The 23,824-nt window shown below is 38.3% G+C and overlaps 1 protein-coding gene across 6 annotated transcripts in view; it reads left to right on the top strand.

Annotated features, from left to right (window-relative positions):
- CYP20A1 (cytochrome P450 family 20 subfamily A member 1) overlaps positions 1 to 21,642 on the top strand; it is a 51,920-nt gene extending 30,278 nt beyond the window's left edge. For 2 of the 6 annotated variants that reach the window (XM_075530012.1, XM_075530010.1), the window contains exons 10-13: positions 1,671 to 1,782; positions 3,025 to 3,089; positions 6,426 to 6,515; positions 6,670 to 14,439. In XM_075530012.1, the coding sequence (XP_075386127.1) occupies positions 1,671 to 1,782; positions 3,025 to 3,089; positions 6,426 to 6,515; positions 6,670 to 6,820 (418 nt within the window). In that variant the 3' untranslated portion in view covers positions 6,821 to 14,439. Of the gene's footprint in view, positions 1 to 1,670; positions 1,783 to 3,024; positions 3,090 to 6,425; positions 6,516 to 6,669; positions 14,440 to 20,406; positions 20,597 to 20,778 lie in introns of those variants that run through there. The other 4 variants (XR_012779378.1, XR_012779377.1, XM_075530011.1 and 1 more) reach the window with 4 other exon arrangements.
- The last annotated feature ends 2,182 nt before the right edge of the window (positions 21,643 to 23,824 follow it).

Here is a 23,824-nt window from a genome sequence, read left to right as displayed (position 1 = left end):
ATTTTTCCCTGTTTGGGTAATAGTGGTTCAATCTCTCTGTGAAAGCTGGTGAGTTGTTAGGAGATTTAGCAGGTTTCACTGGAGCTTGCAGACTAGGACAAAGAAGAAAGGCCTGAGGCTCTCGAGAGCATCCAGTGAAACCCTCTGGATCACTGCCGCTGATGGTGGGACGGCACAGGCCCCCCACACCTGCCTCTGTTGTGCGTGGATGGGGATGCTCTGAGTTGGGGCTGACTTGATAGCAGCAAACAACAACCAATAGTTTCTCCTAACTATCTTGTAAGTTTACTTAGAATGTTTTCAAATAAAATGTCCCTGTAGTCAGAGTGTTTGCACTTTGCTCTATGGTACAAATGTGCCATGCTCATATTTCTGTTTTTCTCCTCAGAAAATTTAAGAGTGCTGATTTGAATTTTCTTCTAGTACAGTATATGCTTATGTATAAACCGACTTTATGTTGTTCTGTTTTCTTTTTAAGATGATTTGATTGGGGGCTTGTACAACTCTTACCACAATCCATACATTCATCCATTGTGTCAAGCACATTTGTACATTTGTTGCCATCATCATTCTCAAAACATTTTCATTTTACTTGAGCCCTTGGTATCAGTTCCTCATTTTCCCCTCCCTCTCCATTACCCCCTCACAAACCCTTGATAATTTATAAATTATTATTATCATGTCTTGCACTGTCCGACATCTCCCTTCACCCACTTTCCTGTTTGTCTATCCCACAGGGAGAGGGTTATATGTAGATCCTTGTGATCGGTTTCCCCTTTCTACCCCACCTTTGCTCCACCCTCCTGGTATCCCCCCTCTAACCACTGGTTGTGAGAAGTTCTTCTGTCCTGGATTTCCTGTGTTTCCACCTCTTATCTGTACCTGTGTATGTGCTCTGATCTAGCCATATTTGTAAGGTAGAATTGGGATCATGATAGTGGGTGGGGGTGGGGGGAAGCATTAAAGAATTAGAAGAGAGTTGTATGTTTCTTCGGTGCTAGACTGTACACTGACTGGCTCGCCTCCTCCCTGCAACCCTTCTATAACGGGGATGTCCAGTTGCCTACAGATGGGTTTTGGGTCTCCACTCCACACTCCCCCCTCATTCATCATGATATGATTTTTTGTTCTTTGATGCCTGGTACCTGATCTTATCAAAACCTTGTGATCACACAGACTGGTGTGCTTCTTCCATGTGGGTTTTGTTGCTTCTCAGCTAGATGGCAACTTGTATATCTTCAAGCCTTTAAGACCCCAGGCATTATATCCTTTTATAGCCAGGCACCATCGGCTTTCTTCACCACATTTGTTTATGCACCCGCTTTGTCTTCGAGATGCCGAGTTTTTCAGCACATTTCTTATGCAATATTTGTGGTAAAATTAGGTGAATTGGCTGATATGAGAGTCAGCTTATACTTGATTTTATATGGTATTTTTATAATTATTTTATTTGTTAATTCCTTAAACAAAATTATGTATCATAGGATCCTATGAGTCAGAGTTAACTTTGACAGTAATGGAATCATGTATAATATAAATCTTTAAATAGCTTTATGAGGGCATTTCAAATTAAGAAGGTCATGGAACCTGTGACTGACATTTTTTAAATGTACATACGTTTCTAACTCCTCCCAAAATACACATCTTTCAAAGATTTTCTTTTTTACCAGATACTGTCGACAAGTGCTGTGTGAAACTGTGCGGACTGCTAAACTGACCCCAATTTCTGCCCGGCTGCAAGATATTGAAGGAAAGATTGACCAATTTATTATTCCCAGAGAGGTAGAAAACATTTGGTATATATAAATTCTTCTTAACTCTTTCAGTGTGTATTTTTAAATTTCATTGTTTAAAGCACCTTTAAATGTTACCTATCATACAAAGAGCAGTCATTTGAAATTACAAAGTAATGTGTGTTTATTTTAAAATTAGGACAATAGAAAGTCTCCCCTCCCTTCTGCAGTATATTAATGCACATGTTAGCAATTTAAATTGTTTGTATTTTTATAGATCTCTTTCATGTATGTATATCAGTGTGTCTGGGTGGATGTGTATGTTTTAATTTTTCTTTTTTTCCCTGATTCTTATACTTTCTGAACTTTGTCTTTGGGCAAATGCTGCCCTTTTGATTGCAAAAAGTTGATTATTCCTTAGAAGGGTGTTCCCCGCCTGCCATTGGTCACTGTATGGACACCTGCTGTGTGGCTGGAAATGGAGCCACAGGGGATACTTCTGTTCCAGTGTGGAAGGGTCACAGAGGGCCATAGTGTCACTGGTCTCATTTTGACCTGTAAACCTGTTCTTTGTCTGGTTGTGAGTTTCACGCTACAATCTTTTCCCTTCTGAAGGTGATCCATTTCATAGCAGATGGTAACCAGGCACCATCTAGTTCTTCTTGGTTTCAGGATCTTAGATGGTGATTAGTCCTCTGTTCATATTGTTTTTGAGTACCTTTGATTTTCTTCAATCTTATATGCCTCAGATGAGAGAAACCAATCCATTATATTGCTATATGTATTTTAGTTGTCAGTTAGAAATGTATGTTGAAAACTTTCCTTTTTCTTACTGAATATATCATCTTTATTATTGTAACTATCAGTTGATACAGAGCTGGTTCATTATTTTTAGTGGTTTTATAAGATCCCACTGTATGAATGTAGCATTACTTTATTTAAGCAATCATGTTGATACAAATTTAGATTGATTTTTTTTTAACTACTATAAATATATAGTTATTGTGTAATCTTAGAATTGTATTTTTTGGTCAGATTGCATGTGTACTTTCCAATAACCAACTTAGACTTAGTTAACAATACATGAGAAGGCCTTTCCCTTTCAAATACTCACCTGTTCTGGATTTATGAATCTTTCACATAATTTTTGAGTCATCATGTTCTCAAACATTCTGGGGAAAATGTTTTTGTTGTTTCGTGTTTCCCTGTTCATTGCAGGAATCGAGCAAATATATTAACAAATTTTTATTTCTGTTTTCAGCCCTCCAAAATGATTTTTTTTCCTTTGCAGACCCTTGTCCTTTATGCCCTTGGAGTTGTACTTCAGGATCCTAGCACTTGGCCGTCACCACACAAGTATGATTATCACTCTTTGTGTTGTTGCCTTTTATCTCTTTGTATCTTATGTACATTTATTTTCTAATTCTCAAGAAAATTAAATGCAACAATTATAAAAGAAATCCATAGCCTTGCCTTTACATCGTCTGTTCACTGCCTTTTCTCTTACATGGATGTCTTATCTGCTGCTACTCTTTATCACTTCTTTCCTAAGATTTGTTTAAGTACCAGATCTCCTTCCTTGAATTGCAGTGAAACTTCAAACTTTTGCTAAATAGGTCATGCATGCAGTTGCCTTTTCTTCTCCCAGTCTCGGTCATCTACTGTTCAGCTGCTGAGCAGCATTTGGAAAACAGTCAAGTGTCCTGTGAGCTCCAGGTGGGGAAAACACGACCTCCTCTTTTGTGCTCACAGTCCCCATTAGCATAGTGAAAGCTCTTGGTGATTCTGTTGATTCTCAAACACCTGGGAAATGAACTTTGTTTTATGGATCACATTTTGGTTAATATTAATTTAGACAATGTGGTGACACAAATGGGTAAGCACTGTAGTACTAACTAAGAGATGATGGTGTGATCCCACCCAGAGGCACCTTGGAAGACAGGCCTGGAAGTGTGCCCTTGAAAGGGGCTGACAGTCTTGGAAAGCCCTGTGCAGAAGTTTTACTTTTTTTTTTTTTTAAACATTTTCTTAGGGACTCATACAACTCTTTTCACATTCCATACATACATCAATTGTGTAAAGCGCATCTGCACATTCATTGCCCTCATCATTTTCAAAGCATTTGCTCTCCACTTAAGCCCTTGGCATCAGGTCCTCTTTTTAAGTTCTACCTTTCACACATGGGGTTGCTGTACGTTTGGAATAGAGATGGCAGCAGCAACCAACAACAGTTCCGAAGAATGAGGGTTTAAGTGGGTGATAGAGAGTTGAATTTACCTTTTAGAAACAATACATTCTTCTTATGATAATAGCTTGTGGAATAGTGTGAAAGAGGCAAGGCAAAAGGTAAAGTTTTATAAGAAAACTTATTTTTGTGTGTTTACTTGTAAGAAATATAGCAGCGATACAGGCTCAGGCTAGATGGGTAAATCCTGCCGTAAGACAAGCCTGGAAGATGAATTTGGATGAAGTAGGTTAGATTTTTGTGGAAAAGAGAGGGAGGAGACTTAAGATGGCTTCCAGTTTTCTAGCTTCAGGGAACAGGTGAGAAAGCCTAAGCAAGAGCTCAAGAGTTGATTAGGGAAGGAAGATAAAATCTTACATGTGTTGAGTTAAAAACATTGAAGTAGAAATACTAGCGCTCTCATTTTTACAAAAATGTTTTATTAACATAATGTATTTAAAAGAATTGTGCAATAAAAAAGGAATTGTGCAGTCATTACCATAATCAATTTTAGAACATTTTCTTCATTCTCATACCTATTATTTTTAGCTCCCCGTTATCCCAACCTTCCCTGCCATAACCTTAAGGAACTATTTGTAGCATTATTATCTGTATATTTATCTATCCTGGATTTTATATAAGAAAACCATATAACCCCAACAACAACAACAAAGTAAAACACAGAAAAACTCATTTTAAGAGAAAACAGTATAGAAAGTGGAGCAAATTTAAAATGGCTTAAAAGGGAAAGCAAATGACAATATGTTTAATATGTTCAACCTAAATATATCTGCAGTAATCCACTTTCCAGTGAAACCTGTCAGAGGGCAAGACTATTCAAACCCTAGTCAGTGGTCTGAGGGAATTCAGTGGAGGCTTCATCCAAGTGGGGACACTGCCAATAAGTAGATTTTGGGCTTTCACTGTTATCCATAGCCGTCTGGAAACCAGGTATAGTTAAGCTTTAGTACAGTTCCCTCCTCTGAGCTTGAATTTTATTATTTACAATCTTTTGATGTCATGGGCTCTTGTGCCTCTTCCCCATAGACTTAGCTGATATCTCACTTAGATCTCTGCTTGTTTTAAGACCCTAGACAATTTTTTCTGCTTTGGAAGCAGTCACTGTTTTATTAAGAGACCACATTAAAGAAATAATCATGGCAGCTACCTTAGTTCATCCATCTAATAAGCCTGTTGATCTGGGCTTCCCTGCTGCCTGCATCTGCACCTTTTACGAAATGGGTGGTCGTTTTCTTCATCCCACCTCATGGAGAAGATCATTTGGAGGACCACAGGAAGTCATCTTTGAAGCGTTTACCAACAGTATAGTTCTCATGAATCAGATCCTCCTGCAGATGGTGCAATATTTACCAAGAGACCATGCAATCAGAGTGTTACCTGTCAGGGCAATACGCTCCTTACTGATTTGTCCACAACCACACTTGTACATGAGTTCCTTCATCGACTTCATGTTTGGGTACCCCCATGCAGTGTATGGTTCCACAATCCTCAGCATGTTATCTGAAGCCTTGGTAAGCACTCCCCCTCATTCACAATGAAAATCCTTAATTCTTAATGGAAAAGAATGAAGACAGAAACATTTAAAACCTCAGTATATGAAATTAAATGACAAGTTAAGGGATTTTTGTTTTATTTTTAATTTGATGCTTTAAAATGTGTGGTGTCTTAAAATAATTTGAAAAATTAAGTTTTATCTCTTAATCTGAAAATATAAATACTGTGAAATAAACATTTTAAGTCTCAAATTTCAAGAGTTACAGAAGGGAAAAGGGATTCAGTTTGATATGTACTGTCTCATAACCATAATGTATCCAAAAGTGAGAGATAATTTATGTTTCCTTTTGCTTTTAAGAAAATAATCTTTTTAAATGTCCTCAGAATAATTCAGCTTTGAAAATCATTTCTGAGAGGAATTTTTATGCTTTAAGATAGGTAGATTATTTGTTTTGTTTTTCTTATAGCCATTCCCCAGTGAACTTCTATAGAATTAATGACAAGCCTTTCTAGTCTCTTCATTTTTACATAATAGTAAATTTTGGTATATTACAGTTAATAAATTTAATTTTAAGGATAGAATCTCCAATTTTAAGAAATAAATTTTCACTAAAAAACTATTTAATGTCTCACATATGGATGGTCAGGTATTTAAAATACATTCAAATTTTGAAAATATTAACTAGATGATTTTGTATGATTTATCCTTTCATTGTGAAAGAATATAAATCTGTGTTACCATTCTCATTCCTTGCTGGTTTCCGAGAATCACATTTTGCATCTATATTGTGTAGAAATAATATAATTGAGGCACGTAATAAATGTAATGTCACAGCACTTGCTCTTCATTAGCATTTAAACTTTGTCCCATGCATGTTTTCTCATATGTGTCACACGTAAACTGTCCGTGGAGCTGCTCTGTGGTAAAAACCGGTTTAAAATCTTCATTTTAGGTTTGATCCAGACCGGTTTGCTGATGAATCGGCAATGAAAATATTCTCCTTGCTTGGATTCTCAGGGGCACAGGAATGCCCAGAGTTGAGGTGAGATGAGAGAGAGAAAGCGACATAAAAAGACATTGCTAGCCTCTACGTAACATTCTGATGATCATTGTTGATAAAAATGATTATCTGTATAGTTAAAGTGCGATTTCTATGATTGGCAGCTTAGTAAATAGTTACCTTTCTTCTTGACTAGGTTGGCATATATGGTGACCACAGTGCTTCTGAGTGTCTTGGTAAGAAGACTGCACCTACATTCTGTAGAGGGACAAGCTATTGAAACAAAGTATGAACTGGTCACATCGTCAAGGGAAGAAGCCTGGATCACTGTCTCAAAGAGATCTTAAAATCTTTTTTTTTTTTTTGATGGTATAAAACAGATTTATTTTGTTTGGGTGCAGGGGTAGAGTTGACGAGGGTGTGTGAGAGAGGGTGGGGAACCCCTCTTTGTGTCATTTTTTAATGTTTAATTTTTTAATTACTAGATACTTTTTTTAACTAAATACTTTTATTGGGGGCTCTTACATCTCTTATCACAATCCATACATTCATTCATGTGTAAAGCACATTTGCACATATGCCACCATCATCATTTTCAAAGCATTCTCTTCCCACTTGAGACCCTGATATCAGCTCCCCGAGATATTAAAATCTTAAACACTAAATATCTTGTTAAATAGACTGAGGAAATTAGCCATTTACGAGTTCTTACATTGAATCCTTTTATAAATCAACTATCATTTTGCTACATAAACTTTGTATTTTTCTTATGTGAATTTGTATTTTTATATAACAAATTTTCTTAATGCAGGATATATATGTATACTTGGTGTACCACTATACTAGTAATTTTATTGAGATGTTTTAGCATTATACTTTAAATTTTTGATTTTTTACTTTTTTGTCTTTTAAAAAAATTCCTTTTCTTAGTTCTTTTTTTTTTTTTCTTTAAGATTAATATTCTTGGAAAAAATTTTATAGAGGCTTGAGTATAATGTCTTCTGAAACTAATAAAATAGTCTTTTATTTTTAGAAGCAGTCTTTTCATACTTTCAGTAAATCAACCTAAAGGGAAAGAAAACAATACACTTTAATTTTATTTCCTAGGTTATTATTTTTATTAAAAATTTTTAATTAAATATTTTATTGGGGGCTTGCACAATTCCCATAACAATCCATACATCCATCCACTGTGCCAAGCACACCCACACACCCGCCTCCATCATCATTCTTAAAACCTCTCCTTCCGCTTGAGCCCCTGACATCTATAATTTTTATTTTATAGTTATAAAATAGTTTGTATTTTAGTGATTTTCATTCAGTTAAGTAGTTTACTATGTCCTCTACCTTGTATTTGCCATTTTTTGCCTTGCCAGTATTCATTTTAATTTAATGACTTAACTGTCTATTTTGAACAGTTCTGAATTATGTGGAAAATAGTACAGTTGTTTCTGAATGTACTTAGAAGTGCCCCTCCTAAATGACAAACTAGGATTGATGCTTAATCTTCCATTTTTCTGGAAACTTTAGTAGCGCTATATTATTCAACTAATTTTCATTTGTGGGGAGAAAAGGAATTCCTAAATGGGTTATAGAAATATGTCATATATTAAATATAGTGTTCTTGTGATTAAGAAATGAGGGCACACTAATCAAAACCAAAAAGCACACAAAGAATGAAAACAGTGGAAAATACATTTATGACAAAGGTAGATACTATCTGCATTACATAGATTACCTACAAACTTAGAAGAAAAACATCAAATAGATATATAAAGACATGAGGAAACAACCTTTATAGGAGGAAAGACATAAAAAATATTCATTCTCACTAGTAAGCAAAGAAATACAAGGGCTATTTAATATTTAAGTATCTTTAGTACTAATGAGTAGTGGTAAATTTTATATAAAATATTTTGGTAGCATTATGTTCTGGTGCAGTGTTCTGGTCACACTGAACAATTAAAAAACTTTTTTTTTCTTTAAGACAATAACTCAAGGAAGTATGCCAAGTGCAGATAGGATAGGAAGTAAAATGATAATTGTTTACAAGTGAGTTTATTTTTATAACTGCTGAATTTCATTTGTAATGTTAGTTTCAAAGATGTAAGTCAGTTATTGAGTTACTTGGTTGTGTTTATGGTTAAATAGCTAACACTTTAGACCATTGTATGATTGGTCAACAGAGAATTTAAGGAGATTATTTATTTGTGAAATAATTTAAATTCTGAAACGTTTATTTTCCTTCCCCCTATCATTTGTTATGGCTCATGTATGTGGAGTTATCTTCCTTTGTTATTCAGGTACCTTGAGTGGGTTGGAAATTGGCTGTGAAAGGATATGGAGTAGGCAATTGACAGGTAAAACATGTATTAGTAAGTTCTGATCGGATAAGCACAGTGAAATTTAGAAGCAAATGAGATTCAATGAGCAATGATCAAGTCAAAACAGGTCAGCTGAGCCAGAGACCCAGGGCTTTGCATTACTGCCAATAAATGATGCAGTGTATAATTACTAATAAAGATAAGAGTCAAAGAAAATAGGACATAGACGAATCAGCCAAATATGCATATTTTGCCCATTGTTCAAATTACTCACTTAGAACACTAAAAACAAATCACATTCCAGAGAATTCTTTCAAAATAAAAGTCCGTGCATCATGTACAAAAGTCCTCTTCACTGTTGTCCTGTTATCTAATGATTGGAATTTCGTAGTCTTAGTGTCACTGATGGCTCAAAGCACGCCTCAAGTGGTTTTAAAATTGATTTTGAAGTGATAACTTATTTTGTTGCTTAAAAAATTATAGATTTTGTTAAGCATTTTTAATAGTTCATAAATTTATTGTTAAAAATGGCAGCTCAAAAATGTAAAACAAGACTCACTTCTGTCAATTACCCTACAATAACCTTGCATATGGAATCGAAGCTCTCTCTGCGTCTCACCCTTCAGACAGATCTCAGATTGGCTTACACATACACCCTATTACTGGTGAGCACTGTGCTCCTTCAGACACTGACTGATAGGAGACCAACTGGCCGTTGCCCAAAGGCAAAAGTGAGACCGTAAGAGAATGGGAAGCTAGAACAGTGGATACAAAACAAACAGAATGGAAACGATGGCAGTGCTGATAACATTGTAAAATTGGTTAAAATTGGTTAAAAAAAGAGGAAGCTAATTGGCTGTTTAAATTTTCACCAAAAATACAAGAAACATTACAATGAATTCAATTGAATGCTTTCAAATAAATAGATATTAAGATGGAAGAATAGCACAGAGCATTTTAAAAATAGAATCAAAGAACTCTTCCGTACTTTGTCCTCATAAAATTTAAGGCAGAATTAATTTTCCCACATTTGGGGAAAATGAAAAATTCCTACGCTCTTTAACACCTAACTGCAAATCTATTGTGTCATATAAATAGATTCTCTCATTACTTATTGTCTCTGAAGAATTTTGTTTTTTAGCTTAGAACAGTTTTAAAATCAAAACTATTTCTTTTAAATTCTGAAAATAAATGTATTGTAGAGCATCTAAAAGCACACTTGTAAACAGTTACTTTACAGATAGTCACCACTGAGATTCTGATTTAGATCAGCTAATCTATTTTTACACAGGCGCAATTTTTTACAGACATACCTTTTTATTTTTTAATTTAATATATTTGAACCGATAGTCATTGCTCTAACTGGAACTTTTAATATTTTTAACCAGAGTGTAAGTGAAGACTTTTATAATTTTCACTTTTTCTCTCATTTCCTTATCATGTATTTTTATTAAAGTGGCTTTATTTCTCCATCCAGTCATGCACAATGAATATGCGAAAGCCATATAATAATTTAGGCATTACAATGAGCATTTAATGAAATTACTTCGATATCCTAAGAAAAATTCCCCTTTACTTTTCATACTCTTCCTTTTCTTTAAATTGAAATGTTATTATAACTCCTACAAAGTTGTGTGTTGAAAATTTGTTATAGTGTTGTTTGTAGACTCTGGGACAAACATTCAAATTCTTCCCTGAAGCCATCTGTACACCCACTAATCAATAAAAAGCAGTTAACCTAAAAAATGCCTTTTTCATATGTGATTATCAGATTGAAAATCATTTTAAAAGCCCAGTTCTAATGTAAAGCTGAGGCTGTGTCCAGTAGTATTAAGGAATAACTTAGTGACCTCATTTTTCTTAGCAGTCCTATGGCTGTTTTCTAAATAACTGAAGATCAGTGATTAAGGCAGAAGGAGAGGAGCTGTGGGGAAGATTTGACAACAAAGCAGCTCTGTTACTATGAAAGTCAGGAAGTCAAGACGAGTACAATGTGGCTTTGGGCTCTTCTGGCAGACCTGCAGAGATGAAAACAGTCCGAATGAAACTTACAGTAATAGCTCGGCTGAAAGAACAAGGGATTGTTACAATAATTTGTTATAAGCTGAGGGAGACACACAAACAGTTTGTTACAAACCAACTGAATATATATCCTCTGGTTTTCCCCATCTTCTAGAAGAAATGCTGTAAAAGAAGACAGAAACAGTGCATAAAAGATAAAAACTCCAAACTGTCTTAATATTCTCAGTGAGGTTTACTGTATTGTTTTTAAGGGGAAATAAGCAACATTGCAAATAGTTTAATTGAATCAGACTGAAAAGTCAAAACAACCCAAACCTCTCAATATTAAGAATAAAAAGAAGTGGAGGGAGGGGTTTGGTAGGGGGTGACCAAGGGCAAGGTAACTGAGAGGAATTACTGAAACCAGAATGAAGGCTGAACATAGTAGTGGGATGGGAGGAAAGTGTAAGGAAATAGAGGAAAGGAGTAGGAGGCAAAGGGCATACAGAGAAGCCTAAATACAGACATGTACATATGTAAATATATTTATGATTATGGGAGAAATAGACCTATGTGTATTTATTTATAGGTTCAGTAGCAGGATAGCATTGGGCCTCCTCACACATACTTCCTCAATACAATAGCACCTTGCCCAGCTAAACGGTCCTTCCATGATACCCACCTTCCCGACATGATCACTGAAGACGTGTGTGTAAGCAAACGTGGTGAAGAAAGCTGATGGTGCCCGGCTATCAAAAAGATATAGCATCTGGGGTCTTAAAGACATGAAGGCAAACAAACGGCCATCTAGCTCGGAAGCAACAAAGCCCACAGAGAGGAAGCACACAGCCTAAGTGAATACAAGGTGTTGAATGGACCAGGTAGCAGACACCAAGGAACAAAAACAATCATTGTGTGACCACCTTCCTCACATAAATGCTGAAGACGAATGTGCGCATAAGCAAGTGTGGTGAAGAAGGTTGATGGTGCCCAGTTATTGAAAGATAGAGCGTCCGGGGACTTAAAGGCTTGAAAGTAAACAAGCGGCCATCTAGACCAGAAGCAACAAAGCCCACACAGAGCAGCACACCAACATGTGTGATCGTGAAGGGCAGAGGAGACCAGTCTCAAACAACAAAGGCAGGGGAGGTGAATCACATCACCGTGAAATAGGGGGAGTGCGTGATGGGGACCCAATGACATCTGGACAGAGGGGTAGAGGGGAGGAGATGAGTCACTCAGGGTTCAGTGTAGCAACAATGAAACTCAAAACCTTCCTCTAGTTCTTGAACACTTCCTCCCTCCCAGTGATCATGATCCCAATTCTATCTTGCGGACCCGGTTAGACCAGAGGATGCACAGCGGTGCAGTAGGGATCTGGAAACACAGGGAATCTAGGACGGATGAACCCCTCAGGACCAGCGGTGGGAGTGGCAACACCGGGAAGGAAGGGGGTGTAGAAAGGGAGAACCGATCTTGGAGATCTATGTGTAACCGCCTCTCTGGGAGATGGGCAATGGGAAAGTAGGTGAGGGGAGACGCTGGGCAGTGTAAGATAAGATAAAATAATTATTTATAAACGGTGCAGGTGGGAGCGGGGAGGGAGGGAGAGGGATAAAAAGGAAAATGAGCTGATTCCAGGAAATCAAGTGGAAGGCGAACTTTGAGAATGACGAGGGCAACGAATGTATAAGGCTGCTTTACTCAATTGATGTATGTATGGATTGTGATAAGAGGTGTATGAGCCCCAATAAAAGATATATAAAAATAAAATTAAAAGATTCCTTAAAACAGTATTAATCCAGTCTTATTCATTGGTCTCAAGATCTGGTTTCCATAAGGGTAATATGCCACCAACTGTGAAAAATGTTGCATCTTGAGTTCTTTGAGTGTATCTTCCATAACTTTTCTTCCAACTTTGAGGGTTTGAACTAATTCATTGATGGCTAATTCCATATACACGTAACAGGATTTTATACTGTACCTTTTGTTCTAGTACTAAGAAAATCAGTCAATATACTTGATGTATCAATAATGTCTCATGATACACTTCCCATTTATTTGACCAACACTAACACAATAGTTCAAACCTAAAAAAAATCATTCCACTGTGATAGGTCAATTTTGATTCATAGTAACCCTACAGGCAGGGTAGAACTGCCCCTGTGGATTTCGGAGACTGTAAGTCTTGAGGGGAATGGAAAGCCTCTTCCTTTTCCCAAGAAGGGACTGGTTTCGTACTGCTGACCGTGCCACTACCAGCCCAATACAGAACCATTTCACTACCAGGTTGGGGAAAATAAAACAAAACTATTCAATAATAAGAGGTTTAAAAGATTTGAGCATCCAGCTGATAATGAAGGGTATGGATGACTAATAATGCATGTAAAAAATATTTGACTCCACAAAACAAGGAAATGCAAGTATCAACCAATATGGCCAAAGTAGAAAAGACTAGTAATGCCTAGTAATAAGGATATAGAGCAGTGGTTCTCAACCTGTGGGTTGCCACCCTTTTGGGGGGTTGAACAACCCTTTCACAGGGATCACCTGATTCATAACAGTAACATTACAATTAGGAAGTAGCAACGAAAATAACTTTATGGTTGGGGGTCACCACAACATGAGGGTCCAGGCATTCGGAAGGTTGAGAACGACAGAGAGAGCAACCAGAACTCTCACATATTTGTGGAAGTGTAAAACAGTACAACCACTTTGGTAAAATGTCAGACAGTTCTTAAACTAACAACATGTATTCTGTTCCTAGGTGTGTTTCCAGCAGAAATACAATGTCCACTTAGGGACTCCTCAGAGCAGCTGTGATTATAATAGCAAAAAGTCAGTTATTCAGAAGGCAACAACAACTGCAAAATTAAAAAAGAAATGTTGGTAAGACATTCTCCATCCCCCATCTCTCATGCACAGATATTTTACACAAGTAACAAATTTCATTATAAACATTTTTCTTAAGTCTTTAAACAATAGACTTTTGAATATAAATCAATTGATAGAATTTTATGACAATGGTTAGCTATAAAATTTGTGTTCAACATTCAGGCAATGTAAACCAGGAAATTATATTCCTTCTAGTTTGACTCCTCATTAGATCGTTTATTTACATTAGGTTGCTATATTTCTAAAGACCGAGAATGGATCATCTTATAACGTGTAAGAAAATCCCATGACCAGGACTCTCTCTCTCTTTCACTCATTCTCACTCTCTCACTGACTCATTCACTCACTCACTCTCTCTCTCACTCACTCACTCACTCACTGACACTCACTCTCTCACTCACTCACTCACTCACTCTAACCCACTGACTCACAGACTCACTCATTCACACACTCACTCACTCACTGACTCACTCACTAACCCACTGACTCACTCATTCACTCACTCACTCACTCACTCACTCACTGACTCACTCAGAAAAAAAAAAAGAAAATCCCATGACCAGTCACATATTCTTTTTGGTAAATTTTAAACGAATTTATAGATGTTTTAACTACTTGTACATTCTTACTTTATTTTTTAACACATGATTCCAGAGGAAAAATTTGTAAGCGTACCATTGTAACTATATGATCGATAATGTAGTAAAGTTTAACTTCTCCGTACTGTTTTTGAATGAATGAATAAATGAAATCTTTCTTGGGGTTATTTTCTATGCACTTAAAACAAAGTAAATTATTGAAATTAGGCTGGATGAACTATCTGGAGGAAAAACAATAGGACAGACAGTTCCTGGGGGACAGACAGATCCGGGTAGGGGAGGGGGAGGAGGGTAAGGAAGTGGTGTTAATAAACACAGGGACAAGGGAACAACATGGGACCCAAAATGGTAGTGAGGGGGAGTGACAGGCCTGATGGGGAATGATCAAGGGTAAGGTTGCGTAGAGAAGAGGTATAGCTGTAGCCCAGGTGGGGACGGAGCATGGTTGTGGGGCAGGAGGAAAGTCAAGGGAGAGGGAAGAAGGAGCTGGGAATCAAGGGGCATTGATGGAGGTCTAGACAAAGACGTGTACATGCAAACATATATATGAGGATTGGGAAATAGATCTAATTATATACATTTATAGGTTTAATATTAAGGTGGCGGAAGGACCTTGGGCCTCTACTCAAGCACTCCCTCAATGCATGAATACTTTTGTTTATTAAATTGGTACTCTATGATGCTCACTTTCCCGACACAACTGCTGAAGCCAAAGTAGGTGAACAAGTAAATGTGAAGAAAGCTGATGGTGCCCAGCTATCAAAAGAGATAGTGACTGGGGTCTTAAAGTCTTGAAGATAAACAAGCGGCCATCTAGCTCAGAAGCAACAAAGCCCACATGGAAGAACACACCAGCCTGAGTGAGCGAGTGATCCCAAAGGGATCAGTTATCAGGCATCAAAGAACAAAAAATCATCATATCATTGACTGCACACCTCCATGATAGGATCGCTGAAGACAAATGGGTGCATAAGCAAATGTGGTGAAGAAAGCTGATGGTGCCCGGCTATCAAAAGAGATAGTGTCTGGGGTCTTAAAGGCTTGAAGATAAACAAGCGGCCATCTAGCTCAGAAGCAAAAAAGCCCACATGGAAGAAGCACACCAGCCAGTGCGATCACGAGGTGTCAAAGGGACCAGGTATAAGGCATCATGCAAAAAAAAAAAAAGAATATGTGTGTGTGTATGTATATATATATATGTATATATATATATGTATATATTTATATATATACCAAATTGAATGAAGGGGGAAGTGCAGAGTGGAGACCCAAGGCCCAAGTGTCGGCCACTGGAGATCCCCTCATAGAGGGGCTTAGGAGAGGAGATGGGTCAGTCAGGGTGCAAGGTATTACCGATGAAGAGCACAGCTTTCCCCCAGATCCTGGATGCTTCCTCCCCCCAACTACCATGATCTGAATTCTACCTTGCAGGGCTGGATAGGGCAGAGGTTTTACACTGGTACATATGAGGGCTGGAGGCACAGGGAATCCAGGGTGGACGATACCTTCAGGACCAGGGGTGTGAGGGGCGATGCTGGGAGAGAGCGTAGGGTGAGTGGGTTGGAAAGGGGGAACTGATTACAGGGATCCACATGTGACCTCCTCCCTGGGAGAGGGACGACAGAGAAGGGGGGGACGGGAGACTCCGGATAGAGCAAGATATGACAAAATAACGATGTATAAATTACCAAGGGCACATGAGGGAGGGGGGAGCGGGGAGGGAGGGGAAAAAAAAAGAGGACCTGATGCAAAGGGCTTAAGTGGAGAGCAAATGCTTTGAGAATGATTGGGGCGTGGAATGTATGGATGTGTATAGTAAAAAAAAAAAAATTATTGAAATTAGATAATAGTTAAAAAAGATTTGTAGGGTGCTTACACAATGGAGGTATGTGTGGATTGTGATAAGAGTTGTACGAGCCCCTAGTAACATGACTTAAAAAGTAAATAAAAACCTGAGGAGGAAAAAAAAACTATTTCTAGGTAGCCAAAGTGCATCCATCGCTAATAACATCTTCCTTGTATGCCGAATACCCTGTAAGTAGTTTCAGCTGTATGGCTGTGTTTCAGTCATCCTATATTAGCTATCACCATAGATTTACAGTAGAATGGGGGAGTCCCTGGGAAGTGCAGATGACTAAGGACTGGACTGTGATGTGAATGGTCAACAGTTTTTCTTCACCCGGTGATGCCGCCTTGTTGGGAGCCAGAATATTGACCTGATGACCACAAACAGTGTCATTTTGTCACTAGCTCCTCACCGAGCCAGGAAATATTTAAGGGTCTGGGTTTTTGACAAGGGTTAACAAGAGCATCCCAACATGTATACCTTGGAAAATACTCTCGTGAAATAATTTTGAGGAAAAAGTTTTCTAATTAATCATTCTCATTATCCATACTATCTTCTTCCTCAAATATTTATAATACAGTTGCTAATTAGCGTGTCAGGAGTGCTGAGAAATGTTGTTAGAAATAAAAAACCTTTTAAAACTTGGTTTAATTCCAGAGATCCGAGATGTATTTCAGGAAGGTACCCCTTTTTCCCTGGTGAATCCTGTGGTTCCTGGACCTAGTGTTCTATAGAACCCATTTGATCTAGAGTCAGATAGGAATCTCCAGGCACACCAGTCTCAACTAGTTCCTTAAACTATGCACAGTATTTGGATCTCTTCTAGACTTGGAACGATCATAGTCTTAGAAACAAACCATTAAGCTCCATATTCTCTTAGAGAATACAGCACTCTGCACATCTCCTGACATGCTCTTCTCCCCTAACTTCTCCTGTTCATACTCCAATAAATGGTCCCCATGTAGGTCAGATTTATTGAGCATTTATTATGTGCTAGGTCTTAACCCTGGGAGTTCTGGTGGCTTATGGTTATGCAATTGGGCTGTTAACCATAAGGTCAGAAGATCAATACCACCAATCACTCCACAGGGAAATGATGGGTTTTCTACTCCTGTAAAGAGTTAAAATCTCAGAAACTGACCTTGTGTGATTGCTATGAGTTAGAATCAACTCAATGGCCCACTGTTGCAGAGTCTATTCTGACTCATGATAATCCCATGTAGCAGAGAACATTTTATATTATTACGACCTCTCCTTGGCTTCACTCCCGGCGGGGGAACCCCGCAGCCTCATGCCCCAAAACTTTACTACCTTGGGCCATCTAGCACTCAGCATTTCTGTAGGCCCTAGGATTGGAAGCCAAAAGGGACATAGAATTTGTAGATGACTATATATGTTGGGTTGCTAATCATAAGGTCAGAAGTTTGAACCCACTGGTTGCTCCAAGTGAGAAAGATGAGGTCTTCTGATCCCATATAAGATTTACAGCTTAGGAAACAGAGTCAGTTCTACTCTGTCCCCATAGGGTTGCTGAGTGGAAGTTGACCCTATAGCATTGAGTTTTGTTTTTGTTGTATAGAGCAAAGAACACAGGAGGCACCAGTTTTAAGCTGTAGTAGGGAAAGAAGCAGCTATTGAGGATCAAAGAATAATTAAACTAAAATGATTTAAAAACAAGAATAATTAAACTAGGTATCCTATGGAAAACTGTCAACATTGATGCTGATTAAGAATACTGGAGATATTTCAAAGTGAGAAGAGACATCTAAGAACTGGGTGGCTAAGTTAAAGAGCAATCTTTATTGTGGTCATTTGTATGAATTGTTTAATACTCCAGCATTAGATGTGATCAATTTTCCTGGTTTGCTGCTGATGTTGCAAATTCCTCAGCTAATAGATCATTGATTTTTAAAGTTTAAAAGGACCTTATAGAAACTCAGTGGCACAGCCTGTGTACAGTATGAAAGGGAGAAGTGTAAGTCTGCTGAGAGTAAAGAGTAATAGAATTGGAGTTTTCTAATGTAAGACATTCTGGTAATAGGTGTTTAATACGCTGCTAGTGTAGTCATGAGTTTTAAAAGTTTTCAAGGAGGTGTAGATTCAAAAGGAAATGGGAAAATATTCTCAATTCAGAACCTCTGAGGGAGATGCAAATGTGTTTTGAATGCTAAATTTACTTAGATTTAAAAATACATATCTTCAAGCTAAGTTGTCATGACAACCTTTCTTAATGTGAGCTTAAATTTTATATCTGTCTCTTTGAGGTTTTAGTATCTTTATTAAGACAGGTTCTAGTCACAAGAATTGCACACCGGGGTAGATTTCTATTTGAATGTTGCTCTGTGGAAATGATGTAATTTAAAAAATGCGAACCAAGCAGTAGGACAGTCCTGTAACCAGGTGATCCCACCAGGAGAAATCCTGTCTTCTCTCCATGATCAGAGATGCATCTTACTTCAAACCCAAGATGAAATTTCGCATTGAAGTAGAACCATGAATCTGCCTTGATTTTTTTCTTCTTCTCAGTGAATTATAAGAAGGCCCTAGGACATTTGGAAAATTCTGAACCAAACCCCTTGTTGAGATTTAGCTTCCCTGGAAACTTCTAAATCTAAACTAGAGTTTCTCAGAGGATCAGGCAGAACCGTTAAGAGATTTCTTTACAATGGGTGTGTCTGAACACCCAGCCACCTCAGAGGTTCCTTGTGACCTGGATCCCAATCCACCTATACTAGAGAGAGACCATTATATGACTCCACTTCTTTGTACTCCATTTCAAATGCTCTTTACCTGTTAAGGGCTGAGGAGGATAGCAAGAGTTTGAATACCCACAACATAGGATGAAGAAATTTTTATTTCCAATTATAGAAATGAGTTAGCAGAGCAATGAAATAAGGGGAGAGTCACGGGTCTTTCTCCTATTTTAATCAGCATTGTTGGCAAAGTGAGATTTCTCTCTGAAATGCTGTCATAGAATCTTATGGAATATTTCAGGGCTATGAGTCACTCACTCATGAGTAGACTTTTGGATAATAGAAGTAGGTAAATTGAGAGATAAATTGCTAATTCCTGTGGAGGAGTAAGGATGAATTCCTGCTGATTTATTTTAAGTGTCGTGAAAGTCAGTGTTCCTTGCCATTTTAAATATCAAAATTATTCCATTATGCTTTCTTTCAAAAGGCCACAAAATTACTTTGACAATTGAAGAAAATTCTAAATCAGTTGTTTGCCAATTAAACTCTTCTGCAGTCTATTTGACATGGCCCCAAGTATCTTTATTTGTAACTCCCTTGTAAGGAGTTCTGGTGGCACAGTGTTTAAGCTTTGGCTGCTAACCAAAATGTCCACAGTTTGACCCCACAGTGGGGGAGAGCTGTAGCAATCTGCTCAGTCAAGATGACAGCAATGGAATCCCAGTAGGCAGTTCTACCCTGCCTGTGTAGTGGGAATCAGCTTTATCATAAGGCAACCTTGACTTATGTAAGTCAGATGATCAAGTACGATGGTGTTAGTTGCTAACTAACTAATATTCAGATTTACAAGAACAGAAAGAAGTTAACAAACTTGGGAAATCAATTAATTCTCAGGCCAATAAAACAGTTGAAAAAAGAAAGAAAATTCAGGGAAAATACTCATCATATAAATTCTAATGGTGTTAAATGCATAATGTGAAAAAGTTGTACATTTCAAACCATGATTATTGTTAAGTGAAGGTCAGAGGTGAAGCAGTGGCTAGGCATTGGCTTGCTAACTTCAAGATTAGAGGTTTCAAAGAAGGACACAGCTGTCTGCTCCGGGAAAGAGCTCCAGTCAAGATTCACAGCCGTAGAAACCTGACACAGCCTGCTTAAGGACGGAGTCCGTGCCAGTGGGTTGGTGTATGAGCGCAAGTCAAGAGTTTTGCTACTAGGGTTCCCGTTCATATATGGATAGATTTGTTCCAAAACAGAACACGTCCCAACCATTCTCCACCATCAGTTCTATTAGTGATAGAGTCTCCATAGGATGTCTTCCAACAAATGAAAGTCCAATGAAAATAGTGGTGTCCCAGGGGAATCTGTTGGATAAAGATCAAGGCAGGGGTCAATTCAGAAAGTTTTGGTGCTTTTTTCCCCAGATCCATCCCAAAGGGGTAGTTTCTCCAAGACCTCAGAGTGATCCTGGAGGCTTACTAGAAGTGTTAAGAAACTTGAAAACTGCATTGGTGAGACAAAGGCCAGGAATGTTGCATTGAAGAATTTCACTGGGAAACTTCTTTGTTCCTCCAGGATGAAAAGGAACACGGTGTGAGTTCTGAGAGAATGCCCAACTGCAGAACTCATGTGTCCTTTTCAATGTGGAGGAACAAACAGAAGTCCGAAGATACAAGATCAGAGATATCCTGTGGATGGGGTAAGGTTTCCCAATGAAATTCTTCACATTTTGATATTTTTGTTTAATAAAGGTGTATGTGATTCTGTAGCAATTCTTTTTGACTCGCCTTTTTAACTTTCCATAATAAAAACCCAGTTGATCCATTTTGAGGCTTGACATCTTATAAAAATACAGGTACGCACAAAATTAGCTACTTTTAGATATCTGATTATTGTGAGTCAAATGATCTGTCTATTAAAAGGAACACTTTATGTTTCATGCTTTAGCTCTGGAAGGTTTTTTTTTAAGACAAAGCCAGTGTTCGTGGGAATGAACACACTGCCACTGCCAGTGACTTGATTTCCGACTCAGAAACCCGCGGGGGCAGTTCTGCTCTGGCGACGAGCAGGAACCAAAGAATGGATGACAAAGGTGAACGATGCGGTATGCAGTGACAATTATTAAGTGTCACATAGTCTTGTTGAAGTGAATTTCTTCATTGATCCCTGATGGTGCTGTTAGGTAAACGTTGGTTTACCATAAAGTCGGTGGTTCAAGCCTGCCAGCGGCCCTCTGGGGGAGAAAAAGCATGCTAGCCACTCTCATAAGGTTTACAGCTTCAGAAACCCTGTCAGCATTCCTCTAACATAGCTTTCTGTGTTTCATGAGAAAATTCCCAAGCATTAGGAAATATATTTATTGCTACTGATTTCCTAAAAATGTCCTTAAAAAAAATAAATATCAAAGAATGTAAGCTGTAATAATTTTAAGCCTATTTCTTAAAATGTGTACTCACACACCACTCTCAAAGGTGGAATGCTCCTGCTGCACTCCCAGATGTTGTTAACGTGTCTTTACTGCTAATCTTAAGTCGAAGAGCCAGAAATCTATACAACCCAAACTCCATTTCTCTTGCGTCCGCTCTCCAGTGTCAGAGTAGTGGCTGTAATCTCATGAAGAAGATCGCAAGCATTTTCTTCAGCACACTGGGTGGACTTGAATTGCCAACCTCTCATTTAGAAGCCCCAAGGCCAAGCCATTTGTACCACCCAGGAACCTAGAAATATATACAAGTATTATGAAAATATCACTGATGTTTCTTATTTAAGGTGAGAGAGGGAGCTCAATTACCACGTAATTTTTTTCTATGTAATTTTTGAATGAGAAAGTCTGCTTGCATTTCTCGATTACATTTCTTGCTTTTCTTGAACTATTTAACAGATAATTGTATAAAATAATTTCAATTCTATTCTATTACATCATGAAAAAGCTCAAAAATAAAATTTGTATCTAAAGCTTCCTTTGTTCCTTTCTCTGACGTTTAATATTATTTTCCGTTTACTAGCCATTTCTCAGGCAATCACTTAACATTTCTGAGTATGGTTCCCACGTTGGTAAAATTCCAGGGTAGTGTCAAGATCATCTCTTCAGATACCTTCCAACACGAACATTCCTTAATTCTGCCACACCTGAAGAGAACAGATTGTGTTTCACCTTGAGCAAAAACCACCACATTCTTAAGGAATGGCTTCAAGTATATGAAAAGTTGTCTCGAGTGTTCAGTAGGCATTAACATCTATGTGCCAAGCATTCTGCGTAGTTAAAACAGTAGGGTGATGTGTCATGTTTTAATTTTTAAAGGGAAACTTAAAAAGATCAAACCAATGTACAGTTGCTAATTCCATGTCTTCACAGTACCCTTTCTGTGTGCCATCCAGTTAATTGCGACCATAGTAACCCTACAGGAAGCCCACGGGGCACAGAAGTGCTCCCACAGGATTTCCAAGGCTGTAAGGAGCCCTGGCGGCACTGTTGGCTAAATGTGGGTCTCTTAGAAACCCTGTATAGGTTCTGTATGCGTGGGAATTGAGTCAAAGGCAGTGGTTTGGTTTAGAGCCCTGATGGCAGAGTTAAGTGCTGAGCTACTGACCAAAGGTTAGCATTTCACATTCGCTGCTTTGTGGTGTAAAGCTGGATCTGTGTGCTTCTGTGAAAACGGAGTGTCCTGGGGAACACAGGGAGCAGTTCTACCGTTTGACAAGGCTCCTGAGAGTCGGAATCCACTTGAGGCAGTGCAGTGTTTATGGAAGGAGACCTGGACGCTCAGTGGTTCAGTGCTGACCTGCAACCAAGAGATCAGTGGTTCGAACCCACCAGCTGCTACTCGTGAGGCAGATGCGGTTTGTGAAGTTACAGCCTGGGAAGCCCCGATGGGGACTTTCTGCTGTGTCCTAGAGAGTCAGTAGGAGTTGGAACGTATTTGACAGCCAGCGGTTTGATGTGTTATGGAAGCTGCTTGCCACAATGTTCTTCCTCAGCTGCTGCCCTTTGTTTGGCAGCTAAGAACTCAAACAGTGCGCCACGAGGGCTCTCCGAAATCCTGTTTTTTGGTCTGTAAAATACAGAAAATAAAACCTCCTCTTCAGGATTTGAAAATTAATGTAAAATGCTGAATTAACCCTAGCATGTAGCAGGAATTAAATGATTTAATACCATAATTTTTTTCTCTTTTCTCCTTGTTAGTTTTATTATTTAGAGAGCTAAAATGAGGGTCAATTTAAGTAGTTTATAAACTAACTTAGCAACACAGAACCTAATACAATGTCCTGTATACCAGTAGGATTGGTGACAATGACCCAAACACACAGAGAATGAAATTAAACAAAGGTTTTGCAGGCGTGTTGAATAGTATGTAATGCCTTTGTAAATAGCACCACCTGCTCAGCTGCCTAAGCCAGAAACGTGTTCACCAACACTGATTCAATCTTTCATTTATTTCCACACTCCATCATTCCACAATTAACCTCTGATGATTGTGCCTCTTAAATCTTATTCCATTCACTTGTTTTACCTGCTCTCCCTGAAAGTTACAAGCATGCCTTGCCTCTAGTCTGCCTTTCTTTTTTAAATCGTTTTATTAGGGGCTCTCATGCAACTCTTCACAATCCGTACATACATCAATTGGGTAAAGCACATTTGTACATTCATTGCCCTCATCATTCTCAAAACATTTGCTCTCCACTTAACCCCCTGGCATCAGGTCCTCATTTTTCCCCTCCCTCCTCACCTTCCCCCTCCCTCATGAACCCTTGATAATTTATAAATTGTCATATCTTGCCCTGTCCAATGTCTCCCTTCACCCTCTTTTCTGTTGTCCATCCCCCAGGAAGGAGGTCACTCGTAAATCCTTATAATCGATTCCCCCTTTCCAACCACCCTCCCAGTATTGCCACTCACACCACTGGTCCTGAAGGGATCATCTGTCCTGGATTCCCTGTTTCCAGTTCCTATGTGCACCAGTGTACATCCTCTGGTCTAGCCAGACTTGCAAGG

Source organism: Tenrec ecaudatus, chromosome 13 (genome assembly GCF_050624435.1).
Source record: "Tenrec ecaudatus isolate mTenEca1 chromosome 13, mTenEca1.hap1, whole genome shotgun sequence".
Lineage (NCBI taxonomy): Eukaryota > Metazoa > Chordata > Mammalia > Afrosoricida > Tenrecidae > Tenrec > Tenrec ecaudatus.
This window is presented reverse-complemented; position numbering and strand designations above follow the sequence as displayed.